The sequence below is a fragment of the Quercus lobata genome, chromosome 11, assembly GCF_001633185.2.
Source record: "Quercus lobata isolate SW786 chromosome 11, ValleyOak3.0 Primary Assembly, whole genome shotgun sequence".
NCBI lineage: Eukaryota > Viridiplantae > Streptophyta > Magnoliopsida > Fagales > Fagaceae > Quercus > Quercus lobata.
The window spans coordinates 14,727,494-14,741,404 of record NC_044914.1 but is presented as its reverse complement, the minus strand read 5'-3'; the positions used below and the strand labels follow the sequence as shown (position 1 = coordinate 14,741,404).

Sequence of the window (13,911 nt, the reverse complement as noted above, 5' to 3'; positions counted from 1 at the left end):
TTAACTCCATCTTTGCTTGATCACATATTGCCTGTTTCATATGCATTTATAATTTTCTGCTTACAATGATCATGGTGTATTGTTGTGTTTCAGGAGTATTATGTCCATATGATTCAAGTGCTTCACAGCTTCTAGAGTTAGGTGTGAGTGAGTTTTGTTCAACTGTTCCCAACTCACATGTTAAGTCTAGAGTCTGTTTTAGGGTTTTGTCACGGAATAGCCAAAGGGGGAGATTGTAAGGTTGAATTTATTCAACCATCTAATTGGCTTTATTCCGTGCCAAATTTTCTTGTAATTCAGCAATTAGTAACCCTGTATTTAGGTGGGTTTGATGTAAGGGTAGTGAGTGAGATAGAGTGAAGATTACTCAAGAGTGTGCAAGAAAACAGAGACTCGCGGCTTGGCCTCGCGGCTGCAAGCCGCCAGACGCAGCACACGTGCCAAGCATGTTGGAAGGTGAACAGTCATGCAAGCTGGAGCACTACAGGACAAAACAGGACAACTGGTCATACGGTTATCTCGCGACTGGATCTCGCGACTTAGTCAAGCCGCGAGCCACCCTTGTTTTGTAAAACCTGACGTTTCACATTCCTCTCCCACTCCAGTATAAATACCCCTTTTACCCACGATTGTAAGAGAGCTTCCAGAGAGAATTTTGAGAGAGAAACCCTAAAGAAAAACAAGATTGATTCACTCACAATCTATACATTAGAGTCTCTTCAAATTCCTCAACTCTCTTCCTCTCCATTGTCAAATCCTTAAGAGGCATTATACCAAACCTGATTCTCACCATTATCATTACTGTGAGAGAGCTGTTTGGATTTCTGGGAAGCAGTTAGGAAGGAACCAATCTTCATTGGTTGATACTACGGTCTAGTAGCGGAATTCGGGAAGCTAGAAAAGAAAAAGGTTAGGCGCAACCTCGTTGGAGCAAGAAGTTTAGAGGGTTTAGGTGCACTGGATAGATTAGGCTTGGAGGGTCTATTGCTGTCCATGTATCCCAACTGTATTTTCTAGTGGATTGTTTATCGCTTGGAGGGCGGCGGAGAGGTTTTACGCTGAGGGCTTCAGTTTCCTCTTCGATAACACATCGCGTGTTGTCTTTGTGTTTGCATCTTCCTTTCTCTCTATCTTTGCCTTTTTATTATTTGCTGTGGATTGTGTTTTAATTTGGCTTAGATAGTTTTTAACCAATTCCATATTATAGCTTATGTTAAGTTTCCGCACACTTGTTGTTTGACATAATGCTTGAATTGGTTAAGTTGTAATTTGGGGGTCTAAACCTTCAAGGGTGTTTATACACGTTTTTGAACTTTCATCTTATGTGGCTATGAATGACCTAGAGATTTTATTTAAAGCTCTTGAAGTGTCAAAGTGTATTGACAAACCAGAATTAGTCTTGACTTGAGTCTTGCCAGAGGCCTTGATTATTATACTGGAGTCATATTTGAGGCTGTTTTTAAAGGCGATGCACAAGTAATTGTTTTAGAAACAATTGTTGTTTTTCATTTCATTCATTTTTTCTTCCTTGTGAATCCATATTGTTTTTGGTGACACTTTAATAGCTGATCCTTTTATAATGATGCACAAGGATCTTTTAGCTGTGTTGAACTAGGAGAATTTTTTTTCAGCCTTTTCATCATATTAGTTGTGATCTGAACTGGTAAAATTGACTGGCCAAAACTCTAGAGAACAAATGGACATTGAATTATTGTGATAATTTGACATGGCAGTGACATGTGCCTATGCTCTAATTTAATTTCAAAACCTGTAGTATAATTTATCATGGCACATATGCATGCACAATCCTTTCGGGTTGCTTCTTTCCTGCCACCAGTGACCCGGAAAAGGCCCCATTTTTCATAGTTAAAAGTCTAAATTTTTATAAAATTATATATATTTTTTAAAGGTTGTATATTTTTTTATTAGTGATGTACAAATTTTACTATTAGCTTATAAATTGCCATGTTATTAATCACAAAAAATGTGATATAAACATTCATTAGTTAAATTAATGAAGTTCATCAATGAGAAACAATATCACATTATATTTTGAACATTTTATAGTACTTTTAATTAGCACATTTTTCTTTTTCATTTCTATTAAGACTCTCAAAGTGTAAGACCAATAGAACCTTAACTCAATTGAAACCCTAAAATATTTCAAAAAGATGTTGCAAATGTGTTAAATTATCAATTATAGATTAATCTCCCCTAATAGTTTGAGACTTTAATTTTTGTAAACTAATATTCTACAAAACCATACACCAAATAATATCTATCTCTCTCTCTCTTAAAATCAAAATATAAAATTAAAAATTAGATTACAACTTTATTTAACTATGCATTGTCTTATATCCAAAATAAAGTATTTTTTTCAATTGCAATATATTTTTATTTCTTTTTATTAATATTTATAATTCAACTATGATATTCAATTCTCTATATAAAATTAACATTAGTCTAGTTGGTATTATTTATGTATTTAATGTATCAAATTAACCTTAATTTAATTAGTATTAAATAATTTTGTTTAATTAATATTTACATATTAAAGGCCCCACATAAATTTTTCGCCTTAGGCACCAAATTATATTGGGCCGCCCCTGAGCCTAGTAGCATCTGGTGTGGCTAGGAACATGAATAGAGTGGGCATCTATATAAAAGAGAGTTTGGATGACATTTTATACCCTTTCCGAAGACGACCCAAGTAATACTGCTGATCACAGTTGCAATGTATATCTGAAATTATAGAAATTGCTGGAATTGGGATTGTCCGATTTTGTTAATCCCATCTCCTTGTTTCAATTAATAACACTATATTTGAGGAATGATGTTCTTTCACTGAATTATAACAAATAATGTTGTGGTTTAATTCACTATAAATTGTGTTCTCTTTCTTGGCACTTGTGATTGAAGTTTGGGTAGATGGCGACTAAATGGCCCGTCCAAAGACATACACCACTTCATTTTAGTCTTCATATTAGGGAGACTAGCATATCTGAATGAGTTGGGGTTTCCAGAATGATATGAAAAGTGAAAAAAGATCGACTTTGTAATAATTTTATTGTTGCTTGGTATGGTTGGGTAAATTGCTAGAGGCCTCTTTTTTTTTTGATTGGAAAATACTAAACTTTCATTCAAACCTCTGTAAGACTAGTACATCATGTGCACAAGCATGTGCTATTTGACTGGGACAGTCCTCCAGCCAAACCTCCATATTCTCAACATTCTGTGCATGTTGAGCTAACAAGTGGGCAGGGGCATTCCCCTGCCTTTTAACATGTAAAAAATCAAAAGTTCGAAAACCTTGAGCTTTCCTCAGCACTCCAAGAACGATGTTCTGAACCGACGCCTCAGCTTCAGCGATGCCGTGGATGGCGTTGATAACCAGCTGCAAATCCCCCTCGAACACCACATCCCTAAGGCCCACGTCCTCAGCGAAACATACACCAATCTCCAAAGCTTTCGCCTCCGTTTCTACCGCTCCGAGAGGTAGGTCCAGTTTCCTGGACATGGCCGCTATCACCGAACCCTTCTCGTCGCGCACCATGACACCCACGCCGACCTGTTTCAATCTTGAGAACAGAGCGCCATCAACGTTTACCTTGAAAGAACCCGATGGTGGAGGCTTCCAAACAATACTGGCCTGGTGATAGCCTATCGGACTGCACGTCTTCTCCGTAACTACAAGAAAATCATCAAGAGCTTTCAACGAGCTCCTCACTATAACCCGACCTGGTCTAGTTTTTCCCCCGTGCCGTAGCTCATTTCTACTCTTCCATATACCCCAACAGATCGATACCCATCTCTCCAGTAACCCCGGTTGAGCGTCCCAGCTAGTCCTCAGTCTGTTAAAGGTGTCCACAAAGCTCCAAGACTTTTGGATAACGCAGGGCAGGGCAATCTTGCTTTCCTTCCAAACCTCTGTTCCACGTTTGCAAAAACAGAGCACATGCATGGCAGTTTCCTCCTGCTTACCACAAGCCTCACATATTTTGGAGTCCGTGATCTTCCTACGGTAGAGAGCATCTTTAGTTGGCAAGATACCGTTGCATGCTTTCCACACAAAGTGTTTAATCTTGTTTGGCACATTCATGCTCCACACCCCCTTCCAAACCCCATGCACCATAGATTGGTCCGAGCAACCAAAGCTGCCCCCCTTTGCCATGCACTCACGAGCCAGCCTATATGCGCTCCTAACAGAAAACTTTCCTTTCTTCTCTTCAGCCCATACCATTCTGTCCCTTGTAGTCGCCACACTAATCGGAATACTAAGGATTGCCTCTGCATCTTGTGGAAAAAAGAGGTTCCTCACCAGTTCTGTATCCCATTCCAAGCCGTCCTCCCTCAGCAGCTCCTTAACCATGGCAATTTGGTTCCCAGGTCTCTCTGGAGTGACTACCCTGTATGTACTACGGGTATTAAGCCACTGGTCCTGCCACACCCTTATACTCCGACCGTCACCAACTTGCCATCTCAAGCCCCATTTGACTAGATGCTGGGCAGCCATTATGCTCCTCCAGGCAAAGGACGCTTTCTTCCCAACCTCAGCATTCACAAAATTCCCGTTGGGGAAGTATTTGGCCCTATACACCCTCGCAAACAGGGATGAGGAATTCGTTTGAAGTCGCCAGCCCTGTTTAGCTAGTAAAGCCAGATTGAAGGCCTTTAGGTCTCTGAAACCCAATCCCCCATTTTCCTTCGGGAGGCACATTCGATCCCAGCTCATCCAAGCCACTTTTTTCTCATTCTTGACCTGTCCCCACCAAAATTGTCTCACCATTCCGGTCATCTCATCATAGAGTCCGTTGGGGAGCTTGAAACAGCTCATAGTGTACGAAGGAACAGCCTGTGCCACTGCCTTAATCAGAACTTCCTTACCCGCATTAGACAGAAGCTTCTCCTTCCAACCCGCAAGCCTTGAAGCAAGCTTATGTTTCATTTGAGCAAAGGTGTTTTTCTTAGACTTTCCAATCAAAGAAGGAAGACCTAGGTAGGATTCATGAGGTTTGATCACCTGGGCCCCAAACCTAGCCTTAATAGCCTCCTGAACATGAGTGGAAGTGTTTCGGCTGAAAAAAAGAGCCGTCTTATTCCTATTTAATTGCTGCCCCGAAGATTCCTCGTAGACTTGCAAAATTCTCTGCACTTCCGCCCCTTCCTTCTCCGATGCCTTGCAAAATATCAGACTGTCATCCGCGAAGAATAGGTGAGAAACACGCGGACCCCTAGCCGAGGCAGCCACTCCTTTCAATGCATTTCTCAGCGCTGCCTTATGCAACAATGCCGACAAACCCTTCGCACAGAGGAGAAAGAGGTATGGGGATAGGGGGTCTCCCTGTCGAAGGCCACGGGATGGGATGATCATCCCAAAAGGATGGCCATTAAGTCTAATAGCATATGTTACCGAAGACACACATTCCATTACAATATGAATCCACCGCTCATTGAACCCCAGCCTCTCCATGATTTTCCGCAGACACCTTCATTCCACCCGGTCATAAGCCTTGCTCATGTCCAGTTTCAATGCCATTTCCCCCTCCTTACCCTTCCTCTTCTTATTGATATGATCCATTAATTCATGGGCCACAAGGACATTATCCGTAATGAGCCTTTCCGAAACAAATGCGCTTTGGTTCTCGCATTCAATGTCCTTTAATATCACCTTCATTCGGTTGGCTACTACCTTGGAGGCAAGCTTATAAGCCACATTACACAAACTGATCGGTCTATAGTCAGTGACTCTCGAAGGATTTTTTGTCTTAGGGATGAGCACAATGTGAGTTTCATGAAATTTAGGGGGAGCAACACCATGATTAAGAAAATCAACAACAGTTTGAGTGACTACAGAATTAACAGTGGACCAATAATGCTGAAAAAATAAAGGAGGCATACCATCAGGACCTGGCGCCTTCAACGGGTGCATCTGCTTAAGGGCTTTCTCAACCTCTGCTGCCCGAAAATCCTGCATTAGGACCTCATTCATTCTGTCAGTAACTTTAGGTTGAATAGCTTCCAGCATCTCATCACTGACTGTTGGGCCAGCGGACGTGAATAGCTCTTGGAAATACTCAACTAGAATATTGCCCATCGTCTCCTCCTCATCCTGCCAGATACCATTAGCGTCTTTTAGCCTAGAGATGGTGTTCCGTTGATGCCTTTTTGAGGCTTTCTCATGAAAAAAAGAAGTGTTTCTATCCCCAGATTGTAGCCAACAATTCCTTGACCGCTGCTTCCACATCACTTCCTCTGCTGAGAGCAACTTATTTAACTCCACTTTTGTCGCATGAATCTCTGCCATGTTGAGCTCACCCCCTGGTAAGCACTCAAGCCATTGGAGCTTCTTTGAGAGAGAAGCTATATTTCGGCCTACGTGGCCAAATTTTGTACTGTTCCAACTTTGTAAAGAGGAACGGCATTCAAGCAAGCACCTCCCAAACTGATTTTGGCTTTCAAGGATCCGACCTCTTTCCCAAGCGTTCTTCACTACCTCATCACATTCATCCTCCTTAATCCACATTGCCTCAAACCTAAACAACCGTTTCCTTCTTTTATTTCTACTCCTTGGGGGGATCGCTTTTAGGATTAGCATATTGTGATCTGATGAGTGAGTGGCCACGTTGTAAATTCTTACATGAGGGAACAAAGAAGTCCAGTTTGTAGAGACTAAGGCCCGGTCCAACCTCTCCCATACCCACCCTCGTGCCCCCAGTCTCCTACTCCATGTGAACTCAGGCCCCACAAAGCCCAAGTCACGGAGCTTACTTTTATTAATGGCAGAGTAGAACGCCCTCATCTGCCATTCCGGTCTCTCTCCACCCCCAGCCTTTTCTCCCCTATGGCAAATCTCATTAAAATCTCCCATACAGACCTAGGGAAGCGCACTCCTTGTGCTCAAGTTCACAAGTAGCGCCCAAGACTCCTCTCTTTTATTGGTTTCAGGATTGCCATAAAACCAGTAAAGTGCCATTTCCTATCTCCTCCGTCTTCCGAAACAATTGCATCAATGTGCCTAGGAGAGAAAGTTTGCACATCAACTGTCTGCGATTCCTTCCATAGGAGCGCTAAGCCTCCGCTCCTACGAACACTAGAAACAATCATGCCCTGACTTCTTTCCAACTTACGCTTAATTTCAACCATTTCCTCAACATTAAACTTGGTTTCCATGAGAAAAACCAAGTTGGGATCTTCCTCCATAACCGTTTTTTGGAGCGCTCCAACTGTTCGAGGGTTCCCAAGCCCTCGACAGCTCCAAGCTATGGCACTCATTGTTCCCGGCGGGGCTGCACCGCAGCCGCCGCCGATCCCATTTGTGTGGCTAGCAACTTACCAAAAATAGCAACTTCCGTCTCTAGCTTTGGTCTTTTCCTAACCTCAACAATCTCTGTGATTTCTTCCAATGGATCACGGGTCTTCCGTTTTGCACCTGCATTTTCCTCCTCCACCTCCATACATGTTATCTCCATCCTAGATTTCTTCTCCGTCGCCTTGGACGTATCCCCTCTCATATTTTCTTTCCCGGTCTTGCTTGCACGTGCATGAGTTTTTCTCCGGTTTGGGCTCTTAGTTCTTTTATTCATTCCTTGCTCCGCATCACTTGGATCTTTAGGCCCAGCTTGGAAAATTTGTGGCCCTACCTCAGCAAGCCCAGGACCTCCAGTTCGGTCTAGCAATCCGTTTGGCCCACAGTTATTATCAACTATCCCTATACCTTCCAACCGGTCCAGCCCACCATTCGGTCCATTATCTTTTATTTCATAATCTTCTATTCGGCCCACACCTCTATTCGGCCCATTCACCAAAAGCCCACTCCCAACCCCCTGCGTAATGTCTTCCCCTATTTTAACTTCCTTTTTGTTTTCTGACATCATTACCTTAGACGCCAGATCCCTTTCCATGATAAACTCCTCAACTTGACAATCTAAATCAGCTTTTCTTTCTTTTCCATCCATTTGTTTCGCTAACTTCTTTACCTCGGAAACCAGTTTCCTTGTCATGGGAACCTTCTCCCTGTTACATCCTTTGTCAGTTTTGCCTGAGATTTCTGCATCAAGCACTCTTAGCTGCTCCTCGAAGTTCAGCTTTTCTGTTTCCCCAGGCACCTTTTCCTTGAATCTCTCGCTTTCTCGTGTCTAGCTTTCCACGTCAGCCCTATCATCGTTGGTATCTGTTTCTTTGTTTGGTTTGTGGCGCACATCGGCAGCCACCTCTTGCTGTCTCAGTTGCAGATCACGTTCCGGCAACCTCGCACCCCACTGGCCCGGTCTTGTACTCTCCCCAGCGCGCTGTCCAAGCACCACATGCGATTTCTGCAACCGGTCTGGGGTGGCGCACAGCCACGGACCGAACTGTTTGTTTTCTACAGTGATCGGATCTGCACTGCTCAGCCACACAAGACACTCCTTCTCATCATGGTCCAATCTACCACACAAATAGCAGAACACCGGTAAGCGTTCGTATTTAAACTCGACCCACCGTGAATCCGATCCCCCAGCGCGCACTATCCTGCCCCTACTTAATGGCTGCGAGATATCAAGTATTACTCTAACTCTTAGGTAGCAACCCATACTAAATCCTTTATCCCCTACATCCACCTTGACTACCTTCCCCAGGCTTCCACCAATCCTTATACCCACTTCCCTTGTCTGACTCAAAGTGGGTAAGCCAAATATCTGAACCCAAAAGGCAGCTTCTTGGAAGGTTAGTGCAGATATTGACTCACCCACCTCAAGCTTATGCAGCAGAATGATGTACTTGTCGAAGGACCACGGTCCTTGCAGCAACACTCTGTCCAGATCTTCCTTTTCCTGAAACAAAAACAGCACTCTATTTTCACCCATATCACTAACCTCAAAATCACTCTTAGTTCTCCATACTGATCTTAATGCCCTCCCTATAGCTTCTAGATTAACTCTTCGTTTGGTGCAGAACTTCCCAGCCAACACCAAGCCTTGGTTTACCCCTAGGGGGTCTATATCTACTTCATATCCCTCTCTTTCCGACAGTTTGAGTTTCGCCCACTTGTTTGTGATTGCCTCCATCTGAGGAAGCTCTGAATTCTACCGACAAACGGAGAAAGAAGTTGCCTAAAGGCAAAAAGGTTTCACCCCCAGACCTCACCGAAGTCTAGAGAGAAAAAAAGTACACAAATTTTTTAGAACATAATGTGTCCGCACTTTGCTAGAGGCCTCTTGATCAGAGTTAGAGCTGTGTTATTTGGCAGGGAGATAACTTTTTAATAAAAATAACTCTTTCGCATGTCTCGTGATCGGTAATACTACTTCCGCGTAAGTTTAACATTGATATTACTTTTATTATACACCAATCACAATAAGTAAATACTAGTTTTGAAATAAGTTGTGCCCTTATACTATTGATTGGTGAAAGAGTCCTAGCTGGTGGGACATCTCTAGAAGGTGGTCAAATTTTGAAAATTTTGTTGGAGTCTCTTGAGTTGAAATTTCAACCTAAACCCCAAGTTTCAAAAAACAATTTAAGATCCAACTTATTTTATCAGCCCACAAAAGAAGAAAAATCAACCCAATGTGTTGAGTTGGATTAGGTTCGTCAAATTGGTGAGAGGTGAATGCATGCGTTTAATAACCAATTCACTCCAGCCTGATCTCACTTGAATTGAAACTAAATCATTTTGTAATTTTTTTTTTTTTTGGCTGTACCTCAAATAAATGAAAATGTCTGTTTATAAACTTAACTTTTTAATTTATGTTAGTTGAGTTCTGAAATAGTTCTGCAATTGAAAGAAAAAAAAAATTATTCCAATTAGAAATCGAGCCTTTGAAACTCGATTTCTATTGGAAATCGAGTTTTAGAGACTCGATTTCCAGTAGAAATTGAGTTTTAGAGACTCGATTTCCAGTAGAAATCGAGCCTTTCAATCTCGATTTGTTCTGGAAATCGAGTTTCAAAGACTCGATTTCTACTGGGAATTTTTTTTTTTTTTTTTTGGCAGCTACTCCTGCAGCATTAAACCAGAATTAGTTTTCCCTTCCCCTGCAGCAGTAAACTAGATCCAGAACACATCATGGGCAGCGATAAACAACCAGATACATCAGAGTTAATCGGATCAGTTACTATTCATGGGCATTATAGTTGCCCTCTTCGCACACAAAAATATCATTGCTTCAAACAAGGTCGTTGTGGTTGAAGTTGCCAAAGTAATAGCTACATTGCCAATGCCATATCATTGCATTACAGGCAAAAGCTGCACAACACAACTAATGTAACGAGTACAATGGATAGCAAATGTTCAATTACAACAACATTTAGCAATAAACAAAATAACAACTAAGTCAATACAACATAGTCTACATAGTCGTCTAGCACTTGTCCATACTGATACAACATAGTCTACATAGTCGCCTAGCACTTGTCCATACTGATACAACATAGTCTACATAGTCGCCTAGCACTTGTCCATACCGAAGATAACTACAATTCCCACGTACAATGTCATTCCAAAATCCAGTCTCCGCTCGCCTAACAAACATTAAAATACAGTTGTTAGATTCCAAATGCGAAGAACAAAAACCAAATGAAATTATGAGCATATTATATAAAAACAGTGACAACACTTGCCTAGTTTGCAGGACTACCACTTGTCGAAGCCCCACGGGAATTGCGACAGCATCTGCGGTTATGCCTCTCTTGATGACACACTCCACATCGCTGCCATGGTTGAATCTCCCTCAAGTCTGGATCTTCCCTCTGGCTTCCCCGTTCTCATCGTACCCCATCCATTTCATTCCTTAATCTTGACTTGACAGGACAACCTTTGCCCCGCAATAGCTGTGGGTCAGGCACCCACCGTGGTTCGCGAACGTCCCTCCACAATGACTCTGATTTTGGCACCACAAAATGATGTGAATATGTCTGAATGGCGTTGTTCAAACTGTAACATGGGTCAATATAGCTAGTCGCATTGAGGTGCAGACCTTTAAGAACTTTAATTGCATGCGAACAAGGGATCTTCAAGTTTTGCCACTTTCAGCAACCACATGTTTGCTCAAATACGTGCACTTCATGACTGTGGTTTCCCCCTCCACCTCTATGGTCGTTATACGGGGTAACCACTTGATATACACCAATTTTATGATTAAAATTCCTCAGAGTGTGTCCTGCAGTTTTTTGCTCATTTTTGTTATAGATCTCCATTACATAATCACTCCACACCTTACCTTGAGAGAGATCAGAAGTAATTTTTTTATGTCGATCGTAGAAATATGCAACAAGTTTGGACCAAGTGAACTCAACCATTGCAGCAATGGGCAAACCGCGGGCACCTTTAAGTACCCCATTAAAACACTCAGAGACATTGGTTGCCATTGCCCCGTAACGTCTTCCAGCATCCTGTGACTGGGTCCATTTCTCAACATCCTTACTCATTAGATATGTGTATGGCATATAGCGTAGGATGTGATGATTAGTAGGGTCTACACCCCTCAGTAAATTAATCTTGGCCTCCTTAATGGTTTGCATTATGGACTCAAATTTCGCTTCATGAGTCGCATATCCAGCTTTCAAGGCCAATGCCTTTAGAGTCGGGTCCTCAAATTTTGTGTTGAAGTTGCTAGCAACATGTCGAAGGCAATATCGGTGATATACCTGTTCTCTTCCGTCCTCACCTCTAGGCCACTCTCGAATGGCGCATTTGATACCTTTATGTTGATCAGAAATAATGCAAATGTCATCGTTAGGTATGACATGCTTTATGGAAGTTCTAAGACACTCTAAAAACCACCCCCAACTAGGCCCTGACTCCTTGTCCACAACAGTAAAGGCGAGAGGCAAAACCTTTTGGTTAGCATCAGTTGCCATTGCAATCATCAACACCCCTTTGTATTTACCATACAACAGCAATGCATGGAGCGAATGCCCAATATACATAGTGCAGTAACGTAATACCTTCATTTGGCCTAGGTATGGTGTGATAGTTGTACCGGGTACCCGAATCCTGATCCAAGTATGCCAACAACAACTTTCGCAACCTTTGGTAAGACTCCTCCCAATCTCCAAATATCTTAGCAATTACCTTTTGTTTTGCGTCCCATACTTTATAGTAAGAAATCTCATGATTATACTTAGTACGTATGATCTCCCAGAGCTCATCAATACGAGCAGTGTGATTTTGTTGCAATTTTTCCACAATTTCTGATGCAACAAAATTAGAATCCATCATTTTACCGTCTCTTTGCAGGCCAAAGGGTATACAAGTGTGTGGATCCACATAAGACGTGACCACCCATAGACCATTAAGTTTAGCCTTCATGAATGCCCCAACGTACCACTTGTGGTTGTCATCAATGCATGCGGTGCACAATTTAGTTTTGGTCGACCTTCGGATTGTAAAATTTCTATTATCATTTGCTGCGTATATTATCAATGCACGCTTCACCGTCGATTTATTTGCAAAAGTTAACCCTTTAGAAAAATGCATCCCATTTTGCCAAGTACAAACAAATGGTACTAATAGAGGTGAAGGATCAACCATATTTTCCCAAATATTTGCGTAGAATGATTCGGCAGGAGGTCTGTAGCCAGTGGTCGTATTTGTATCACGTTGGATGCCAATATCATCGTCTGCATCACCTTCGTCATGGTACTCCATATTTTCCTCTTCAAAATGGGGAACGACTTCATGGTCATCCACATCGTTCTCAAAGTCGCCTCGCTCAATCCTCTCTTCGAACTCATCCACACCATCAATATTTTCACCATCATTCGCAGCATTGTAAGGTTGAATTTAATCAACCATTTTATTGGCTTTATTCCGTGCCAAATTTGCTTGTATTTCAGCATTTAGTAACTCTGTATTTAGGTGGGTTTGTTGTAAGGGTAGTGAGTGAGACAGAGTGTTGATTGCTCAAGAGTGTGCAAGAAAACAAAGACTCGCGGCTTGCTCTCGCGGGTAGCTCACGGCTTCAAGCCGCCAAACGCAGCACACGTGCCAAGCGTGGCAGAAGGTGAACAGTCATGCTAGCTGGAGCACTACAGGACAAAACAGGACAACTGGGCATACGGTTATCTCGCGATTGGATCTCGTGACTTAGTCAAGCCGCGAGCCACCCCTGTTTTGTAAAACCTGACGTTTCACATTCCTCTCTCACTCTAGTATAAATAACCCTTATACCCACAAATGTAAGAGAGCTTCCAGAGAGAATTTTGAGAGAGAAACTCTAAAGAAAAACAAGATTGATTTACCAACAATCTATACATTAGAGTCTCTTCAAATTCCTCAACTCTCTTCCTCTCCATTGTCAAATCCTTGAGAGGCATTTTACCAAAACCTTGTTCTCACCATATTCATCACTGTGAGAGGGTTGTTTGGTTTGCTGGGAAGCAGTTAGGAAGGAACCAATCTACATTGGTTGATGCTATGGTCTAGTAGCGGAATCCGGGAAGCTAGAAGAGAAAAAGGTTTGGCGCAACCTCGTTGGAGCAAGAAGCTTGGAGGGCTTAGGTGCACTGGGTAGATTAGGCTTGGAGGGTCTATTGCTGTCCTTGTATCCCAACTACATTTTCTACTGGATTGTTTACCGCTTGGAGGGCGGCGGAGAGGTTTTACGCCGAGGACTTCGGTTTCCTCTCCGATAACACATCGCGTGTTGTTTTTGTGTTTGCATCTTCCTTTCCTTTTATCTTTGCCTTTTAATTATCTGTTGTGGGTTGTGATTTTAATTTGGCTTAGATAGTTTATCCAATTCTATATTATAGCTTATGTTCATTTTCTGCACACTAGTTGTTTGACATAATACTTGAATTGATTAATTTGTAAATTGGGGGTCTAAACGTTCAAGGGTATTTATACACATAATTGAACTTTCAATTGGTATCAGAGTGGGTACACCTCTAGTGGTTTCATTACCATTGTGTGATCCTTGACTCCCTTTT

At 42.2% G+C, this 13,911-nt stretch overlaps 1 protein-coding gene across 1 annotated transcript; it reads right to left on the bottom strand.

The window, feature by feature from the left end:
• Positions 1-11,007: 11,007 nt before the first annotated feature.
• Positions 11,008-12,628, bottom strand: LOC115966431. Its single transcript, XM_031085667.1, has 3 exons — positions 12,205-12,628; positions 11,926-12,072; positions 11,008-11,855 (listed from the first exon to the last, which is right to left on the bottom strand). Exons 1-3 carry the CDS (start codon positions 12,626-12,628, stop codon positions 11,008-11,010), a joined length of 1,419 nt encoding a protein of 472 aa, XP_030941527.1.
• Positions 12,629-13,911: the final 1,283 nt, after the last annotated feature.